The sequence below is a fragment of the Lathyrus oleraceus genome, chromosome 6 (genome assembly GCF_024323335.1).
Source record: "Lathyrus oleraceus cultivar Zhongwan6 chromosome 6, CAAS_Psat_ZW6_1.0, whole genome shotgun sequence".
In the NCBI taxonomy this organism is placed as follows: domain Eukaryota; kingdom Viridiplantae; phylum Streptophyta; class Magnoliopsida; order Fabales; family Fabaceae; genus Lathyrus; species Lathyrus oleraceus.
Window position 1 is genome coordinate 99,403,372 of NC_066584.1, and position 21,693 is coordinate 99,425,064.

At 37.2% G+C, this 21,693-nt stretch overlaps 1 protein-coding gene and 1 non-coding gene across 2 annotated transcripts; one reads left to right on the forward strand and one right to left on the reverse strand.

The window, feature by feature from the left end:
* Positions 1 to 17,370: 17,370 nt before the first annotated feature.
* LOC127099369 (small nucleolar RNA R71) lies at positions 17,371 to 17,477 on the reverse strand. The gene has a single exon (XR_007793879.1). It is a non-coding gene; the product is annotated as a small nucleolar RNA R71 (small nucleolar RNA).
* A 16-nt stretch (positions 17,478 to 17,493) lies between these two features.
* LOC127094210 (uncharacterized) lies at positions 17,494 to 19,019 on the forward strand. The gene is made up of 3 exons (XM_051033070.1): positions 17,494 to 17,677; positions 18,154 to 18,548; positions 18,609 to 19,019. Exons 1-3 carry the CDS (start codon positions 17,494 to 17,496, stop codon positions 19,017 to 19,019), a joined length of 990 nt encoding a protein of 329 aa, XP_050889027.1.
* The last annotated feature ends 2,674 nt before the right edge of the window (positions 19,020 to 21,693 follow it).

The window sequence follows — 21,693 nt, forward strand, 5'->3', positions numbered from 1 at the left end:
AAAAAACTCATGCATCAGCATTGCAAGCATAAACTAGCCCAGCCGTGGTTACCATCCGAGAATGGGTTTAGTTGGTCGGTGATGTTATTCTGAGGAGTTTAGCATCGTGAAGTTGGGTCATTAGGGTCGATTTCAGAATTGGTTTCCCCAGCATGATCGAAAGGTTGGTGTTTCCCAACAAGTGACTCCCTAGTTGAGTTGGTTTCTCCGTCGTTCCGAGAATGACAGGTCAGCAAGCGTCCCCAGCAGTGTTATTCCCCACAGAGTTGGTAGATCAAATCAAGAATTGTGTGCTGAGCAACGTGATCACTTGCCTTCCCAGCAGGAGTTTTCCTCCCTTTGCATCTTACAAGCTTGGATCAGTTCCCCAACAGAGGTGAATCATTGTTCAACATCCGTATGGCACGTTTGTGGCAGTTGCTCCTGACAGCATTCAGGATTGGTAATCCCCAGAGAGATTTACTTCCTCGCCCGTCCGTGAAAGGAAAGCGTGACTCCCCAGTGTAGTCCCCGGTAAGTGTCTGCCTTGTTTGACATATGTAGATGTCATCCTTGCGATACCCATGAGTGTCGAGTTAATCCCCGTGTGGGTGGGTCCTTTCATTTGGTGTCGGTAGACATCATCTTTCGATGTCCGTAACCATCGAGTTTCTCTTCCCATTCGTCCGTTGACGTCTGGTCGTGGTTTCTCTTCCCATTCATCCGTTGATGTCTGGTCGTGGCTTCTTTATTCCAGTCATCGATAAATGTCTGGTCGTTCCTTTTTTGGTGTCGGTAAACATCATCTTTCGATGTCGGTAAACATCGAGTTCCTTCCCAGTCATCGGTAAATGTCTGGTCGTACTTTTTTTGATGTCGGTAAACATCATCTTTCGATGTCGGTAAACATCGAGTTCCTTCCCAGTCATCGGTAAATGTCTGGTCGTACTTTTTTTGATGTCGGTAAACATTATCTTTCGATGTCGGTAAACATCGAGTCCTTCCCAATCATCGGTAAATGTCTGGTTGCCATTTTTTTGGTGTCGGTAAACAGCATCTTTCGATGTCGGTAAACATCGAGTTCCTTCCCAGTCATCGGTAAATGTCTAGTCATCCTTTTTTGATGTCGGTAAACATCGAGTCCTTCCCAGTCATCGGTAAATGTCTGGTCATCTTTTTTTGGTGTCGGTAAACATCATCTTTCGATGTCGGTAAACGTCGAGTTTTTTCCCATTCGTCCGTTGACGTCTGGTTGTGTATCTTTTTTCCAGTCATCGGTAAATGTTTGGTCATCTTTTTTTGGTGTCGGTAAACATCATCTTTCCATGTCGATAAACGTCGAGTTTTTTCCCATTCGTCCGTTGACGTCTGGTTGTGAATCTTTTTTCCAGTCATCGGTAAATGTTTGGTCATCTTTTTTTGGTGTCGGTAAACATCATCTTTCCATGTCGATAAACGTCGAGTTTTTTCCCATTCGTCCGTTGACGTCTGGTTGTGAATCTTTTTTCCAGTCATCGGTAAGTGTCTGGTCGTCCTTTTTTTTGGTGTCGGTAGACATCATCTTTCGATGTCGGTATATCAAAATCCCCAGTAGAGTCGTCGGTAAACGTCTTGTCTAGTTCCAGTTGTAAATATCTTGTTCCTCCCCAGTCGAAGCCGCCATCGGTAAATGGCCTCGCTTTCCTTGGTATCAGTGTATATCAAGTCGACTGTTTTGATGCCGCCATCGGTAAATGGCCTCGCTTTCCTTGGTATCAGTGTATATCAAGTCGACTGTTTTGAAGCCGCCATCGGTAAATGGCCTCGCTTTCCTTGGTATCAGTGTATATCAAGTCGACTATTTTGAAGCCGCCATCGGTAAATGGCCCCGCTTTCCTTGATATCAGTGTATATCAAGTCGACTGTTTTCAAGCCGCCATCGGTAAATGGCCCCGCTTTCCTTGATATCAGTGTATATAAAGTCGACTGTTTTCCAGCCGCCATCGGTAAATGGCCTCGCTTTCCTTGATATCAGTGTATATCAAGTCGACTGTTGTTGAAGCCGCCATTGGTAAATGGCCCCGCTTTCCTTGATATCAGTGTATATCAAGTCGACTGTTCCTCGTTTCATCCCCCGCAGAGTGCAAATTCTACGGTTCTTGGGTATTCAATCCCTGTTTACCTTGAAGGTCTGACAACCGTTGCTCTCATCCGTTCAGGTTCTCAGTTGATTGAATAGGGGCAGCTGTAGCACCTCAAATTTGCACCTCCAATTCATGCATTCATTTCATTTTTTTAGGTCATATATCATTTCATTTTGCATTGCATTTTATCAATAAGAACTGGCATCAGGAGGATTCATCAGTGCAAAAGAGCAAGCTTTTCCTTGAGATGAAGGCCACATGGCTATTCTAAAAAGAGTTTATATGAATCAAGGTTCATTTTGAAGCAACTTAACCAAGTGTTAGAGGCTCAAAGTCATCAGTGCATTGCCATGTCATCTGGGGCCCATAAAAGTCAACTAAAAGTCAATTGAGGGCTAGGAGGTGGAGAAATGGTTTGAGACACTTCATTCATGTCCAAAAGAGGTTTATTCATCATATCAAACATCTACCTTGAAGGTTTTGAAGCCAGATCAAAAGTTTCCCAAAATGGAAAGTGACCTGTAATTTCAAGTTTCCAAAATTGGCAAGTTTTTGGACCACATTCAACTTGACTTTCCAACATCAAAGAAGCTTCAAATGAAATCTTGTCCAACATGAAAGTTGAATATCTTTCTCTCCCATTTCCAAAAAGTCCAAGATCATGAGCATATGATGAATGGTTGAGGAATTATGAGCAAATGATCACCAAGTGTGCATGAAACTTCTAAATGCCATAACTTTTGATTCAAAACTCCAATTTAGGCCACTCTTTTTGCATATTGCTTCTCATGACTCATATTTTCCAAATACATCATTGCATTGCATGAAATTATCTCATATAATCATTTGTTCATGCATGTCCATTTTGGAGGGAAAATACCAAATTCAAATTTGGTGCATCATATGAACAAAATTCCAATTCCAACATGTGCATGAGATGATTTTAAGTGATTTTGAGCATGCACATGGTACTGTTCACGTTCATTCACCATGCATAGGGTGCATTTTACCATTTATGCACTACACCTTATATCTTGCTAATTTCCATTAACCTTGGCCTAATTACAATTTCAGAGTGATTAGGAGGTGGTATATAATGTTAATCATAATAGAATTGTTCATTCTTGCAAGTTCAAAAATTCTTCATACAACACATGATTTTTATTGCATAATCTTGTTCCTGGATCATCATATAGTAGGAATTGAGTGCTGGATTGAAGAATTTCATCAAGAATCAGGCAAGTTGAATTCATGAAGATGAACATGGAACTTGAAGATTAATCAAGATCCAAGCCAATTCAAGAGCCAATTCGTGTGTAAAGCTTCATATCAAGGTTGGAGGAGAAGATTTGGAGTTGGAGAAGCCTTGAATCCACAGAATCCACTCACTGTTCTTCAAGAGGTTGGAAATTCGATCATCTTAATTCTTGTTTTTATTACCATAATTGTGTAGATCTTGGAACACTGATCATTCTGATATAAAATTCATTGAAAATGGTGGAATATTGAGTGAGATATGAATGTTTAAAGTTTGATGCATGATAATGTTTTCATTCGATTCTCTCTATCCATGGACCTTTAGCTGAAAATAATCGTTGATATGTGTTGTGCGTGGTGAGACGGTTCTAATGATGTATCGTATGCGCATTTCTGGAAAAATTTTGAAGAACATTACTGTAGCGCCACCGTCTCCATGAAGAAGACGGTGGAAACCACCGCTGGTGAACCGTAGCCTTGCCTTTCTGGTTCAGCGCGCGCTAGGGTTTCCTTTCACCATTGCCTCGCGTGTTCGAATCCATGCCATGTTATTTTCATATTTCGCTTGCATTTTCCTACTTAAGCTAAACGATTGCGTTTCACAAAATGCGCTGGCCTTTCCCTGCTACATGGTTCGATTCCCACCTTTGGCAAATTGTGATTTTGTTTTTCCAAGCGCATACCTCCATTCGATTCCTGGCCACGGCAATTGGAACTTATTTTTCTCCAACGACCTCTATTTTCATGTGTACCTGGTTCGATTCCTTCTGCCAACACTTTTTCAAACTTCAGCATATATTCCATTTCCCTCCAATTTATCATGTGTTTTTCCATTTTATTTCATCATTTTCTTCACATTCCAAAATTCATAACAAATAGAATATTACTCCAAATAAATCCATTTTTTTTCCTACATGATCATGTGAATGTCTACTATTTGTTTATGTCAATTTCCTGATTTTATCATTGCTGGAATTTTGATGGAGATTGGTTATTTGAACATGTATGCAAATGTGACATGTGTTGCTAGATGATTTGTGGAATGCTCATACTTTCTCCAATTACCATGAAATTTAATATGCTCATTCATAACATGTTGCCTGATTTTTGAGAATTAATTTGGCATTTTTAGCATTTTTCATTTCTGTTTTGGACACATGAATGCATGGTGTGACAATATGTGTCACACAATTTGATGTCATACTTGTTCATTTTCATTTCTAGGTCAATTGAGCTTTGTTGATTCTAATTTTTGGCATGATGATTGTGTTTGACATGTTGTGTGCACATAAAAATTTCCATGGTTATTTTGTTCATTTTTGTTTTAATATGGAATTTCTACTCTTGATGTCCAATTGTGTGCTTTGTGATTGCCTTTGCCTTAGCATGATCATTAGGTGGATTTTCCTTAGGATTTGAGTTTGGTCCTTTTTAAGACATGTACTTACTTGCATAAATATGCTTCATGTTGAATATTGACTTCTGTTTTGACTTTTTGCTTTGCCTTTGACCCTAGTCTTGGTACTAGTGGTTTGTACTCACTTTTGAGCTTTGTATTTCAGGTTCAAGATATTAGCTCTAGTGGTTGATGCAATCTTATGACTTGAGATGCAAATTTGCTTTATCCACTAACCTTTGTTGTGTTGTAGGTACCTTGGTGATGAACTCACTTGAGTTGTTGACTTGCTTTGTGTGCATATTGGTTGTAACATACTGTTTGGTTTGTCTGGATGTGAATATTGACTTGTTTGACTTTCTTACAGGTACTTTAGTCGCTTTAGTTCATTGCTTGAGCTTTGCTTTGATTGTGGTTGGTATACCACCTAGGTGATCATTATCTAACTCCATGTAGTCTGGAAGCCCTGTCGTTTCTTTTGGCAGGCATTTGGCTGAAGTCCTCCTTAAGAGGCAATGACTGTGTTTGTTTACTTTTGTGCCATGTACTTCAAGTCCTCCTAAGTGAAGAGGCAATTGGCAGATAGAAGGGACTGGCAGTCAGTCCCTTGCTAATCGTTTGAGTTGTTCACTATGCTTGCACTACGTGCTAAGGCTCTTGAACCTAACCCAAGATCCTTGTATATAGAGTCAGTCAAGTGGAGTAGGGTCCCTCATTCTGCATCCCCACGTCTTCATTGATTCAAGCTCACCCAGGCCCAGGTTAAGAGCTATGAGGTCCAATCCTCATTACCTTTCATCTGCTCACCCTGACGGTCAATGTCAGTGGTTAAGAGCCCTCTGATACCCTTCCAGTTGGCTTGTTTGTCGAGGTTGATATGACCCCTTGACTAAAGCCTTACCCTTGATGTTTGAGCCCCTTGTTGGTGTGTTTACTTCATGTTGTATGTGTTTGTGTGGTGATTGTATCCCCATATGATTGCTAGACTTCGCATAATCTCTCGTTTGCATGTCAATTAAGGTAGCACGGTTCCTTCGTCTAGGACTTCCTTTCTTGCGTGAGCTTTCCTAAAACACAAACAAACATTATCTTCTTGTAAGGACACGTTAACTCCTTCTACTACAAGCGAGTAAGTCTCCAAAGGTCGAGCATCCGGTAGATTGCGTAGTGACGTCGTTCACCTAAAAAACACAAAACAAATAGAAATAGTTTAGCCGAACTACGGCAACTCTGATTCTCATGTTCAGATGAGATACGTAGGCACGAGATGCGATGTCTTGTCGAGTTTGACTAACAACTAACTTTGACCCTTCCTTTCTCTCGCCCTCGTTGCGATCGAGACCTTTCCTTTCTCTTTCCCTAGTTGCAATTGAGACCCTTCTTCTTTTCGTGTGCGTTTGTTTGGAGTCTGATGTAAGTCCAACGATTGGCATTCGGTTTCCCGTTTATTTGTTGTTTGTTAGGAGTCTGATGTAAGTCCAGCGATTGGCATTTGGTTTCCTGTTTGCGTTTCTTTGTTCGGAGTCGAATGTAAGCCCAGCGATTGGCATTCTGTTTCCTCGTTTGCGTTTGTTTGTCCGGAGTCAGATGTAAGACCAGCCATTGGCAGTCTGTTTCCAGTTGTGTGTTTGCTCTGACGTCTCAGCGTCTTTGGTTCAGCGTTTTGTTTCGGCGTGTGTTAGCCGAGCTACGAGTGCTCTGATTCTTCCTCTGGTTAGAGAAGATACGTATGCATAGGATGCGATATCCTAGCGAGCACGTTTCCCGTTCCCCCGAACTACGTCGACTCTGATGTTTGTGTCTGACAAACTACGTAGGCCCAGGATGCGACATCCTGCCGAGTCCGCTTTCTCCGTCTTCGTCCATCTGTGTTTTATTCTAGTGCGTGCAGTTTTTGAGCAGTTATTCAGCAATCTTATTCTATTCTTCTGAGCGTGGATCCCGTCGAGTACGACGGACGTGAGGGGTTGCTAATACCTTCCCCTTGCGTAACCGACTCCCGATCCTTGCAATCTCTGGTCGTAAGACCATTTCCTTTCCAGGTTTACTTCGAGTGTTTCCTTTCCCTCCTTTGGGATAAATAACGCACGGTGGCGGCTCTGTGTCTTTTTCCCGCCGGTTGTTTTTCGCGTATGCGACAGGATTGAGTCCTCAAACCCAGGTGGTTGATTGACATACACTTCTTCAGAAATAACTCCATTTAAGAATTCACTCTTAACATCCATTTGATATAAAATAATGTCATGATTAATAGCATGAGAGAAGTAACCTGATTGCCTCTAACCTTGCAACTGGTGTAAAGGTTTTAGATAAATATATATCTTCTTATTGACTGTAGCCTTGAGCTACACGCCTAGCCTTATTCTTACCACTTTTCCTTGATCCTTGATATTGTTTATGAATGCCCATTTTGTTTCAATAATGTTTTTCTATAAAGGTTTGGGTACCGGATTCCAGACATCATTTCTTTGAAACTGATTCAACTCTTCTTGCATAGCCACAATCCAACCATCATCGGAGAGTTCTTCATCAACATATGTAGGTTCATTCATAGAGAGTAATCCTAACATATAATCCTCTTCTCTGAATGCAGACCTTGTCTTTCTAGGACTACCTTTATTTCCAAGAATTAACTCTTCTAGATGAGAAGATTTGTACTTAAAGGTCTTCTTAGATTGTGATGCATTTGAGGAGCCATCTTGTGCTTCTTCAAATTCTTCAACATCTGGATTAGCTTTTGAGGTTGGATCAACTTCTAGATCACCAGCTTCCAAAGTTCTTATAGCTTACGAGCATCCAACTTTTGATGAATTGTTAGCTTATGAACTTCCAACTTTTAGACCTCTAGCTCCTGATGTGTCTTCAGATACACATATTTCTTAAAAAATTTGAACTAGCTCTGAAATTTTACTATATATACCATGTATGTCTTTGAGTGTTCATAGTATCTATAAGATATACCCTTCTGAGCTTTGACATCAAATTTCTTCATATAGACTTTATTGTTTAGAATGTTACATGTACATCCAAATTGATGAAAATAAGAAATGTTTGGATTTCTTCCCTTGAACAAATCATATGAAGTCTTGTTCAGAATATGTCTAATATATATTCTATTCTGAACATAACATGTTGTTTTCATAACTTTTGCCCACAAATACTTTGGTAAGTTGTTTTCATGCATCATGGTTCTGGCCATTTACTGGAAAGGTCTATTCTTTCTCTCTACAACTCCATTTTGTTGTGGATTTCTATGAAAAGAGATCTCCAGGGGAATTCCATGTTTTTCACAAAAAAATCCAAATTGCCCATTTTCGAATTCACCACTATGATCACTTCTTACCTTTAAAATGTTTTATTCTTTTTCAGTTTGTACTTGTATGCAGAAGATGTTGAACACACCATATGATTCATCGTTGGTTCTAAGGAATTTAACCCAAGTCTATCTGCTATAGTCATCAATAATGAGTAGACCATATTTCTCACCATTGATTGATGTAGTACTAATAGGACAAATAAATTTATGTGAAGCAATTCTAAGGGTCTTGAGGTAGAGACAATGTTTTCAGATTTAAAATAATTTGTACTAATTTTACCTACTTAGCATGCTCCACAAAGAGCATCTGAGTGATAATTGAGGTCTGGAACACCATTAAAAACTTTCAAATTTCTAAGTTTAGATATTAATATCTAGTTAGCATGACCTAACCTCCTGTGCCAAAGCCACTTCTCATCAGCCACTGGTAGAAGGAAAAGTACCTTCTTATAAACCAATTCAGAAAATTTCTTTTATAAACATTTCCCTTTCTCCTACCTTTGAAAACTATGGACTTGTCAGATGTATGCATGACTATGCAATTGTTCTTATTAACCATGACTTTATAACCACTATCACAAAATTGACTAATGCTTAGTAGGTTATGTTTAAGTACATCTACAAGCAAACAATTATTAATTGAGATAAATGAGTTACCATAAGTACCCATACTTGTGATATTTCCTTTTTGGTTTCCTCCAAATCCCACAGTTCCTGCCTCTTTCAGAGTTAGGGTTTGGAACATAAGCCTTTCTCGTGTCATATGTCGTGAGCATCCATTGTTCAGGTACCATGACCGCTTCTTTTCTTTTCCCTTGAAGCATATTTGTAGCAAAGACAATTTGAGATGTAGGTACCCATGGTCTTATGGATCCTTTAGGGTTAGTTCTGATGGGTTTCTTCTTGTTTTATACCTTTTCTTTCATATGATGAGGATTAGGATCATTTAATACTTTTGATTTAAACGTTTTTTATCTTGAATGGACCTTTGCCTTAGGTTCTAAACCATTCAGAACCTTAGATCTTGATATCTTATGTTATGGCTTCTTCAAAATCTTTGACTTTAAAGTCGTAGGTTATGGTTTCTTTAGAATCCTTGACTCAACAACTTTAGGTTCTGACCGATTCATAACCTTTGCATTTTCAGCAGCATGTACAAAATAAGAGTCAATTCCTTTCTGAGAAGAGCTTGAAGAAGAAGGATTTGTTGGTTTACTTAAGATTTCAAACCTTAGATTAAAAGACTTTTGTGAGTAACCAAGACCTTCCACTTTTCTTCTACTTACTCCATAAATCATGGGAGTAAGTTTAAATCTATTAAAACCATTTATGATAAACTCTTGAAGAGCCATATCATGCTCATCAAGAGGTTTATCAAACACTTTGTATACTAGAGAAATATTATCCTTCTTTAGAGCTTCATTTTTACTTTGAACAAAATTTAATTCTTCTTTCAAAAGATCATATTGCTTTTTAAATAACTTCACATGTATGGCTTCCTCTTGACATCTTCACATGAGATCTTAAATGAAAGTAATTAAATCATAATGAGATAGTTTTTAAAATACCTCATACTCTGAACCAGAATATGAGTCAAATTCTGCTTCAGAAGATGTAAGAGCCATCAAGGCAAGGTTGGATTACTCTTCATCCTTTTCAGAGTCTTCTTCATTGTCAAGTTCATCCCATGTTGCCATGAGTCTTTTTTGAATTTGTTTCTTAAGCTATCTTTCTAAAATCTTCCCTTCTTTGGCTTGTCCCTTTGTAGTTCAGAATATCCAGCAATGAGGTGACCAGGTTTCTTGCAGTTGAAGCATCCTTTCTAATCATCCTTATATTCTCTAGAGCTAGATCCTCTAAAGCCACTACTGCTTCTAGAGAATCTCTTGTTCTTCTTGGCCAAATTCTGAAACCTTTTAATAAAAAGGTCATTTCCTCATCATTTGAGTCATCTTCAGAACCTTCTACATGAGAAGCTTCTTAGTCACCCATACTTAAGGCGCCTTGACAACTTTAGCAACAGATTTCAAAGCCAACGACTTTGAATTTTTGACAGGTGCATCTCCGTTGAGCTCCATCTCATGGCTCTGAAGATTACTGATAATACTTTCAAGACTTAATGTATTTAAGTCTTTAGCCTTTTAAGTAGCTTTCACTTTAGGTATGTATCTGATAGGAAGACTTCTAAAATTTTTCTTGACATGATCAAATGTAGTGTAGCTTTTGTTCAGAACCTGAAGTCCAGACACAAGAATTTGAAACCTTGAAAACATAGTTTCAATGTCTTCATCCTTATTCATTTTAAATAACTCATATTTTTGAACCAAAAGGTTAGCCTTAGCTTCCTTAACTTGTTGATTCCCTTCATAAGTGGAACATAGGGATTCATAAATGGTCTTAGCAGTAGATTTATCAATGATTTTGATGTACTTAGAATGAGGTAGAATATCAACCAAGATGCCTTTAATCTATGATGTTTTCTATATATCTTTTTCTAGGCTAGTGTTAGAGTTTTTCTATCAGACACCATTCCAACTCCATTGACTGGAATATCAATGTCATCTTCTAGAATATCCCTTAACTCATCATCAAGATCTATTATATCAATATAGTCTCCACTAAAAGTAGGAGGTCTAGATGTATAATTGCTCTTTTCTGAATAGATATAACCATGATTAATAGCAGCATGTGGATTAGGAGTACCACTACCAGATTTAGAAACACCAGACATGATTCAATATGTTTTTCTCAAGATCTTTTTTGCACCACTATTAAGTGTTAAGCACAGACCGGGCTATGATGCCAATTGAAGGTGAGAAAAACACAAGAAGGGGGGTTGAATTGTGTTGACTTTCTTTCTTTTTAAAAATATTGGTCAGATTCTAAACACAAGGTTGTAGAATATGATTCAGTCTTAGGTAGGTAGCAGATATGAAATGAAAGAAAGAAGAATAACATGCAGAGTTATCCTAGTTCCTCTCCCAATTTGAGAGAAATCTAGTCCCCTTGTGGTTACAAGATATTTTCACTATAATCACACAAGATTACACTTTTCTCAAGCACAAGCAAGAGACTTCCAATGCTCAAACACTAAAGTAATATACTTCTATGCTCAAGCACACAAGCAAGAGACTTCCATTGTGAAGCACACAAGCAAGAGACTTCAAATTCTTAAACACTTAGTAAGAGACTTCTAACAATCTACCTAACAGATAAATGATTGATTGGGAAAATACACTTGATATAGAATCAGAGGTGTATAAAGAACAAAATGTAAGTAGACTCTTTTAAGACTTAGAGATTTTTAATATATAAAAGGATAAGAAATTCTAAGTTCAACTTATTCTTTTATATTGATAAAGTAACTTCTCTTTTAGTGTCAAATGGCATATTTATTCTTCAAGTATTTAGCTCCTTAAATAGAGAAGAAAATGGTCGTTGAATATTCAACACATTTGAGTCCTTTAATAGGCTTTAAAAGAGACGTTGGGATGTTTAACCAAATAGTCAAGGTTGGTGTAGGCTCGTTTGAAAACTCTTTGCTCCAAAATGAAACAGAAGTTGTATCCCAGCAGACTCTATGAAGAAAATAGAGCTTAGGTTTTCATATGACAAAGTATACTCAAAGGTTGATAGAAACCCATCTAAGTCATCTTGGTCCTTGCACTTTGATTGGCTCAGGTTCTTATCATCAGTAGAAGATTTCTTTAAAGTCTGGCCTTCAGAAGTTGACTCCTTCAGATTCTGACCTTCAGACATTGACCTCTTCAGAAGTTGAATTCTCGAGAGTCTGGTCTTCAACTTCTGATCCATCAGATTTTGGTCTTTAAGCTTATCATTGAATGTTCATAGGCAGAACCAATACTTAGATTCTACTTGAATTTTTAGTTTATGGTCCTGCACACTTGAACAAACATTAGCATACTCAATTGTTCCAACTAAACATAGCATTATGTGTCGCTTCTAAGATCGATCTCCTCAACTACGTGTTCTTTGGAACATACACCCTTTGATTAATCAAAAGGATTCCATTTGTGGCATGAGTAAAACCCGGTTAAGTTAACATTGCTTGTACTTCATCATCTAATAATTAACTCTGTCGAACCTTTTTTCCTTTAGTCAGAATTGACATTAAAATTTCCCATCACTACACCATTATAAGTCTAGGAAAACTGAAGGTTGAGGTTCCGAAACGTCTCTAACAAATCATACTCCAACATCATTAATTTCTACTTGTGTATTTCCTTCTGACTTAACACGCTAACCACTCTAATTTCCTTACATGGATGATACTTTAATTCAAAATTAAAGTCTTTCAAGTATTCCATCCATCTATTTTGTCGCATGTTCAACTCTTTCTAATCAAACAAGTACTTCAAGCTCTTGCTGTTACTAAGCATTTCAAAGTTTACTCTATAAAGATAATGATGTCACACCTTTAATGTAAACACAACGACTACTAACTTAAAGTCATGATTCAAATATTTCTCTTCATGAGTTTTCAGTTTTAAATATGCATATGCTACAACTTTAGCATTTTGTATCAACACTCCACCTAGTCCCTTCTTGGAGGCATCACAAAACACTTCATACGGTCCATTAGGATTTAGAATGATCAACACATGTATGGTAGTTAACTTCTCCTTTAACTTGAGGAAACTTTGCTCACTTTCTGAATCCCGGCTGAAAGAAACATCCTTCCGAGTAAGTCGGGTCATTAGCAAGGTAATCTGTTAGAATCCTTTAATGAACTTTCAGTAGAAATATGCCAATCCTAGAAAGCTTCTGACTTTGGAAGAATTCTTTGGCCTTTCCTAATCAATAACAACTCCAAATTTAGTTGGGTCTACTGCTACACCTCCTTGCGATATAACATGACCAAGAAATTTCACTTCGGTTAGCCAAAACTCACACTTGCTCAGCTTTGCAAAAAGTTATTTCTCTTGCAGTACCGACAGAGCAATCCTTAAATGTTCTTCATGCTCCTGTGAAGTATGAGAACAGATAAAATTTCATTGATAAATATCACCACAAACTAATCCAAGTAATGTTGGAATATTCGGTCATATAATCCATAAAGACCGTAGGTGCATTCATCACTCTGAATGGCATCACGAGGAATTCGTAATGACCATAACGGGTTATAAATGAAGTCTTAGGTGTGTCAGAATTCTTATCTCTTATTTGATGGTAGTCCAATCACAAATCAATCTTCGAGAACACCTTGGCTCCATTCTACAACGGTCTTCCTATTAATCGTGGTAATAGTTCTTTTTTGTGCACTTTTTTTTGTATTTACTAAAATACATTTCACAACGGTCATAGGTACCAACCATAGTGAAATGTACCTGGAGCGAAAGGGTTCGAATCCCAACACCAACAATTTTCCATATATCGTAACATAATGGGCTTGACCTTGTATATCACCACGATTTTTATAATTAACCGTGGTGTAAGTTGCAATCATTTCATCACAGTTCATTTTGTCAACCATGGTGAAAGGTGTTACTTATTTATATATAAGAGAAATTATCTATCGCTTCAGTACATTACAATTATCTCTCTCAAAACAAAACCCTAACATCTCTTTCACTCGTCTCTCTCAAAACAAAACCCTAACATCACTATCACTTGTCTCTCTCATATGGAAACCCCAAAATTATGCAGCCCACTCATCTTCTTTGAAGGATACCTTTGTTGCATCAAATCTTAGTAAATTACTACTTTAGAGGATCGTCTTTACTATAGTTTATGTTTCAAAATCAGTTTATGTATTATTGTTTATGTTTCAATAGCTTATTTCATAATGTTTAAACTTTCTTCTTGTTTTGAATTATAGCTAGGGCTGCTTGTTTCAACAACGAGGAAGAAGCTAAAGTGAGTGTTGAAATTACAGGACTTTAATTATGGATTCCATTATGGGGCATGTACGTTTCTAAAACATTATATGAGTTGATATGTTTGTTGTATCGTGTATGTTGTTTATGGTTTATTGTTGATGAATATTGTTGTTAATGTTTGTTTAAAAGATGAGTTTATTATATCTTATGTCGTTTAAGTGTTTTTCCAATCCCTTACCGAATATATAACTTTTTAGATTGCATTAGAAAATTATAATATGATAGATAAAGTTATACTAGAAAACAAGTACACATCCAATTCTATAACTTTATTTAACTGCATATTATTCTTTAATTGTTAGAACTTTATTTAATGATTGTAGTTCTTCAACCACCCCTTTCTCCATCTCTAATTTTGTTTGCAAAGTAAATAATATTTTTCCAAATGAACTAGAGGTGAAGGAAGGGGCGGTTGAAGAACTAAGATCATTAAACAAAGTTCTAACTTATAAAGAGAAAAATATAGATAAGGATAGAGCATTAGACTAACTTTCCAATGTATTCGGCCTTGCATCAAATGGAGTTACAGTTCCCGTTTTATGGTGGAAAAAGGAACACTAAGCACTTTTCAACATATCAGAATCCTTGTTCAGCGAGCTCGGGGCAAGCTCTAACCGAGGCGAGGCAGAATGATCCAACCTCTAGATTTTTCCTTTCCTCGCTTAGCGAGGCCCAGCAAGGCCTCCAAGCAAGATCCCAGCAAGGCTCGGGCGAGACAAACCAGAGTGTCACATTTACTCAAGATCAGTTGTCTCACTTAGCAAGACCTAGCGAGATTAGCATAACATTTTCTGTTGCATGCCCTGGTGTTCTCACCCAGCGATCCAAGTTCCTCACTTAGCACATTTGCATGACCAAGTTGCACTAGGTGAATTGGGTGGCGCTTAGCCCGCCTCTACATCAAATTGCCTTGGGGACTATGTGTCTTTTCCTGACTTTTGCACATTCAAAATTTGAATCAAATAGACTGCATCCATCACAATATTTAAAATGTGTTAGGAAGTTGGGTGTGCTCATGTACTTAGTACAAAATGATCAACACATCCAAATCCAATGTGCATTGCTAATGTAAATAATTGTACTACATGTTCAAAAAAACAAAAATTTGTTTAATAAAATAAAATCAAACTATTAAAACGATAATAACAAACTTCACAATGATGTTTGCTTGGGATGTGCCAACCAATCATCTTCACCTGCTATTTCTTAATCCTCTCCTTGTGTCACCTTTTCATTTTCATTATCATCATCACTTTCATATTCTTGTTCTCCATCTCTACTAGTGTTACCAATTCCCCAATCGTAATAGAATGGCCTATTAGTAGGCCATTGCAAATAGATACTGAAATCGTCTAGAGTGGGTACTAGCTCAAATGGAGCATGTGCGTCCAGCATATGTAACTGCAACCTATCCATGGAAGTGTTAAGGGATAACATACCTCGTTCGTATACCTTATAGATATCTCAGCCATATGAAAAACAAACTCTCATGGAAAAATCCATGTCATCAAAGCTAGTTATCTCTAGTTGTTGATGTATAAGAGATGATGGTTGTGGTGGTGTTGGCACCTCTCTTTCTCTCTGACCCATACAATATCTAGTAATTGATGACGTTGTGTCATTGCATGTTTTCCATTGAAGAAATAGAGAAAAATAAGTGAAAGATGAGAAAAAATGAAGAATAAACACCAAGGAAGTATGCAAAAATGACCAAGTATAAAGAAATAATGACTTAGTGAAAATCTGATGGAAAAAGGAGCAAAAAACATGCAACCGTAGGAATAATCATGCTCATCATCACGTGCGTGATAGAGAGGTATTGTGAGCATGGTGTGCGCGATGAAGGATATCACGCGTGCAATCAGTCCTTTTCTGGGCCTATTCTGACGCGTTCTGGAATGATTTGACAATTTTATAAGGGAGTTTTTGGCATCTTTTCAAGGGTTCTTTGATTTTGAATAAAAGTGACAATAAAGATCACTAGAGGAGCGCTTTTAAGAGCATTTGAGCCATTGGAGGTCAGTTCTTCAAGGATTTTCATATGCAACCTTCATCTTATTTCTTGGTATTTATTTGTATCGTTATGAGTAGCTAAACTTCTCTAAGTTAGGTTTTGTATGATGAACTTATTTTGAACCTATTGGGACATATGTTTGATTTGTCAGTGCATAAATAATTGAAGTTATATTTCTAGTTAATTGCCTCTTATGCTTAATGCTTTTTATCTGAGATAGTATTTTAATCTAATTATGGGTGCATATTGAATACTAACCATTAGTTTATGCATTGGAACTGGGGAAATTTTTGTGCTTACACTGGTTGAATATGGATAGGAGACCTATAGTAGTGACATTTGAGTTAACGTACTATTGCATTGCCTAATTTTACTTACGTTGGTTGAATAGCGATAGGAGAACTCTAGTAGTAATTAGTGAGCTACACACCAAGGGATTGAGTTTAGTGGTTTTGTTAATTCATCATGGAAATATAACGAATTTCTCATTCCTGTAATGCATGAAACATCAATAGGGGATACAAACCTGACTGCTTTTGCATTTTTTCAGAACTACTTTTATTTTTAAAATTCAAACTTGAAAAAAAAACATTTGTTACTTTATACACTTGCACAAATATTGTTTTGTTAAATAGTAGTCCTTGTGGATTTGATATCTTTTTATTACTATGACACTATCAGCACACTTGCCGAGAAGTCATCAAGTTTTTGGCACCGTTGGCGGAGACTATTGATAATTTCGACAAGGAAATGCTTGTGCAACATTTTTCTTATTTAGTTTTAGTTTTTGTTTTTGTTTTCTCGTAATTGTTTAATTACAGTGCTATTAAGGTATTTCTCGTTTGTGTATGCGCAACTCAGGATCAGAGTTGACACCATTTGATCCTAAAATTGAAAGGAATGCGCGTGTCATCAGGAGAATGGTTAGAGAAGCAACTCTAACTCAAAAGACGTTATTAAAAGACAATTCATTGATTTCTTTGGACTCTGAAGAGGAAATCACCATGGCAGTCGTACCACCACCACCCACTATGGGGGACTACCGCAAAAGGAATGATAAAGGAAAGATTTCTAGAGGGTTTGTACCGGTAGAACCCACTAACTTTGATATAAAAAATTCTTTGCTTTTAGGTATAAGAGATAATTCGTTTGATGGGAACGTAATTCGAGACCCGTGGGAGCACCTTGCTTGCTTCTATGAGACAATCTCAACGTGCAGGCCAATTGATGTCATTGAAGATCAAGTTAAGCTTAGGTTGTTTAGTTTCTCACTTATTGGAAGAGCTAAATATTGGTTGCTTTACCTTCCAAACAGAACTATACAAACATGGAAAGAGCTGGAGGACAAATTTTTGGAGATATTTTTCACCACCACTCAATTTGCTGAACTAAGAGCTGAAATCACAAACTTTGAGCAATATGAAACTGAATCATTGTATGAAGCATGGGAAAGGTTTAAACCTTTATTATGCATGTTCCCAAATCATAACATGAATAACATGTAGCAAATGCATAATTTTATTGAAGGTCTCAAGGGTCAAACTCGCATGCTTCTAGATACTTCTGCGAGAGCCACAATCAGAACCATGATAGAACCACAAGTTAAAGACTTGATTGAAAATATGTTATTGAATGAATATCATTTAAAGAGTGAAAGATCAGTGAAAATTGAAACTACAGGAACACCAAAAGGTATTTTAGTTCTTGATACCCATACTGTACTTTTAGCTCAAATTGAGTTATTGAATAAAAGCTAGCAGCTTGAGTTAAGCTAACGTGAGCCCGATACAAGAATTGAAATGTGATTTTTATGGAGAGGGACATGTAAATGGAATGTGTTTTTTGGAAGGATCGAGTGAGGAATCTCAATTTGCAAATTTCCAGAAAAATAATTTGTACTCTAACACACGATCTCGGATGGAAGGATCATCCAAACTTCAGATGGAGAAATAATCAGAATATAACAACTAATTAGGGTATTCAGCAAAATCAACAGGCTCCACCATAAAGGAAACCTTCATCCCTTGAGGAGACCCTCCACAAATTCATCCAGGCCACTCAGAGCAGTTTTGAACATGTAAATAAACAACATGAAACAATGAGTAAGAACCATTATACATCTATAAATTTTTTAGAGATGCAAATTGGTCAGTTATCTCGGTAAATAGACGTTTTACCTAGTTCTAGTGGAGGATTTAAAAGTAACACTGTGGATAATCCTAAAAATGAGACATGCAATGATTTAGAAGCAGGTTTTGAGGTAATCACCAACATAGGTAAGGATAAAGTAGTGGAAGAGGTCTTGATTGAAAAGGACGATGTAGGGTCTGAGAAAGAGGGGAGTGAAAATCAGAGTGACAAAGTTGAGAAAGGGGTCACCATTGAGCAATTGATAGACAAAAAATCCCCTTGGAGAAGGACTAAGAAACAAATTCTTAATGACCATAACCCAGAGCTACCAAATTGCGTGAAACCACCATATCCATTAATTAAGAAGAGACCACTACAGGAAGATGAGGCATGGTTGTTTACCGGGTTTAAAGAGATGTTAACCAAGCTTCAGGTAAGTATTTATTTTCATGAAGTTTTAGAGCTAATGCCAAAATTTGCAAATTTTTTGAAGGAGTTATTAACTGTTATAAAGCAGAAGCTGGATAAAGAGCATGTAAATATGACAGAGAAATGTGATACGACATTGCTCCACACAATGCTAACAAAATTGAAGGATCTAAGTAAGTTCACCATCTCTTGCATTATTGGTGGGGTAGAGAGCCCACATGCTCTATGTGATTTGGGTTCGAGTATCAATTTAACACCTCTGAATAAGGCGAATGAATTAAATTTGGGAGCGATCATGCCTAGTGATGTAACTCTCACTTTAGCTGATTTATTTGTTAATCACCCTCATGGTGTTCTACAAGATGTTTTACTATATGTCGATGGTTTAGTTTTTCCTGCAAATTTTGTGGTGGTAGATATGAAAGGAGACACATGGGGCTCAGTTATTCTCAGATGCCCATTTTTGGAGATATGAAAAACGTTGATAGATTTGGAAGCAGGCGATCTAGAAAGGTGTTTAATGCTAATGAATGGAAATTGTATGCAGATGATCTAGAAAGATGATACCAAATGGAGGATAGAGGTATCAAGGATGACAAAGGAAGGAAGAAAGGAAAAGTATCTGGTATGAGGGTATCCCTTGCACCTAAGGTGCCTTAGGCATGGAACATCAAGCTAATGACGGTAAAGAAGCGTTGGGGGGGAGGCAACCCATCACTAAAGTTTTCTTTTAGTTTGATTTTATTTTATTAAAACATGTTGATTTTTTCTATGTTATCTGGCAAGAAAAGAATTCAGGTGAAAAATGAAGTAGAAAAGAGATCGGTGAAAGGAAAACAAGACAAAAAAAGAAGAAGTAAGACCTTCAAAAGATCACACAAGCCATCGCACGCATGACAGGGCTACATCACGCATGCGATGGCTTCATAAAGCACGCGATAGAGACGTTGAGACTCTGGGAACCGTTGGTATCATGCACGTGATGGACACATACCAGTGCAATAGGGGAGTTGGTTGCAAGACGTTGGAAAACCGTTAGCATCGCGCTCGATGGACGCATAACGCGCGCGATGAGAACGAAAAGCTGCCTATAAATAGAGATTTTCAAATATCTTTTTCTCACGACCCTTCTAATCACCACTTTCTACTTAGTTTTTTTTTCTCTACGTAGTGTTATTTTTGTGTTTTTGGAGGCATAATGGCGTCAAAGAGAGGCGGAGTTACCAGAGGTCCATCATCACGCATTATTCCCGCACCAAATGCCCAAACTTTTCCAAATATGGAGTTTCTTTCTGAAGCAAATGATGAAAAATATTTAAATTTGGTTGACTACCATATTGTGAAATAAAAATATTTTGCATACATGACCTGAGAGGTTTTGAAGAAGTGGTGGAAATGTTGCAACAACGACAATGGGTAAGTTTTAATAATTTAATTCAGGAAACCAAAAAAAATATTGACCTCGAGTTTTAAGCAAATGCTGCTTTTAGTGATGTGGATTCTTATACTTCATACGTGCGAGGTAAGTACATAAATTAGTCAGCTTGTGCTATTAATTATCTTTTAAATTTTCAACCTCCTCCCATTTGTGCTCTTAAGACTTATATGAATGAGCATCGTGTTATAAACGAATCCATGGCCCAAGAAATGCTTGGTGCTTTCTGTAGGCTTGAGGCTGAATGGGTGATTGAGTGTGGCTTAGAGTTGCAGCTTAAAACAACTGAATTTTGCCCAGTCCCTAGAGCATGAGCCTCATTCTTTGTGCAAACTCTAGAAGTCTCCTCTAACCAGTCACTATGTGAAGCGGTGCTTAGGAATTTTGGCTCTTTTTAGAGGTGAGCCTATTAATGTAGGGTGCTTAATTTATGGAAATATTAAAATGATGACTAATGTTGCACAACGAGCTTGTGGGCATTTTTATGTTATTAATAAATTGTGCAGGAGAGTCGGAGTACTCACTTACCTAGATGATGAGATGATATGTCCAAAAGCTCCCATCAACGCTTCGGTAATTAGGAGGCTTCAACATAATCACCCAACAGAAGTAACTCAACCAGATCAAGAGGATAATCAAGTAGGAAACGAAGAAGAATTCTACCAACCTCAGGTGCCGCAACATGAGATGCAGATTCAGGGAAATCAACAGGCATCAAAATTCCAGAGAAGGATAAAAGCTCATGCAGTGGGAGTAACAAGGTGGATAATAGAAGATTCACAAGATTCACACCTATATTTAGAGACTTCTACAACCAACAAGAAGATCACATGCCTACTTATAATTTAAGAGCACGTTTTGCAAATGCCGAAGAGATGGAGAATTATTTCAAAAATCAAGATCAAGAGCAAGAGAGAAGAAGAGAGAACATGGTAGCAGAATGGACTAGACAAAGTAATGATTTCAATAACAAAATGAATGACATGCATGATCTTTTCCGCAATGATAACATGTGAAGAAGACGTGTAGCTAATTTTTAGTTTCTAGAAGTTTGTTTTTATTTTCTAATGTATTCCTAACAAAGATTAATAGCAGTTATAAGTACTCTTCCCCATTGTATAATTCTAATCATGTTTATCTTTAATGAATGAGTTTGCTATTGATGTTTCTTTAAGATTTACAAAAATTGAAACTTTAGCATTGAACAAATGAACAAAAAGCACCATCAGATACAACTTGGCCATCAGGAAAGAGATTTATAAATTGAAAGCAAAAGGTGAAAAAGAAACCAACAGACTTGTACTCAACCTTCAGATACCTCAATTATTAAGGTTTGAGCCAAATTATTTCCATTGTTTACTATTCCTTTAATTAATTGTATCCATATAGTATTGCTTTATCAGGTTTGAACTATTTTCGATTCAATTTGTTTGGTTTGATTTACACACACAAAGGGAGTTTTTTTTCTATGAACTCCGAGCCATTTTAAAAACCATCTTGTAGTAATAGGAAAATTCCTTTGCTAACCACTTTGAGCTTAGCCCTTCTTTCGGCGACTTAGCCTTATTAATTAACCATATGACTTGAAAGATTACATCTTCTATCCTTTTTTTGGAGTTAGGTTGAAATTTTTAGTTCTAAAGCCGTATGAAATAGAATAAGTTTAGGGTTGCTCTTGGAAGTGAGCAAGATTTAAGTTTGGGGTTGGGGTACT

Bases quoted from the DNA above. Each gene is read 5' to 3' on its own strand.
- LOC127094210 (XM_051033070.1), top strand. From the start codon at position 17,494: ATGCATAATTTTATTGAAGGTCTCAAGGGTCAAACTCGCATGCTTCTA. The intron at 17,678-18,153 runs GTATTTTAGTTC...CTCGGTAAATAG, and splicing joins AACTACAGGAACACCAAAAG to ACGTTTTACCTAGTTCTAGT. The intron at 18,549-18,608 runs GTAAGTATTTAT...AATTTTTTGAAG, and splicing joins AGATGTTAACCAAGCTTCAG to GAGTTATTAACTGTTATAAA.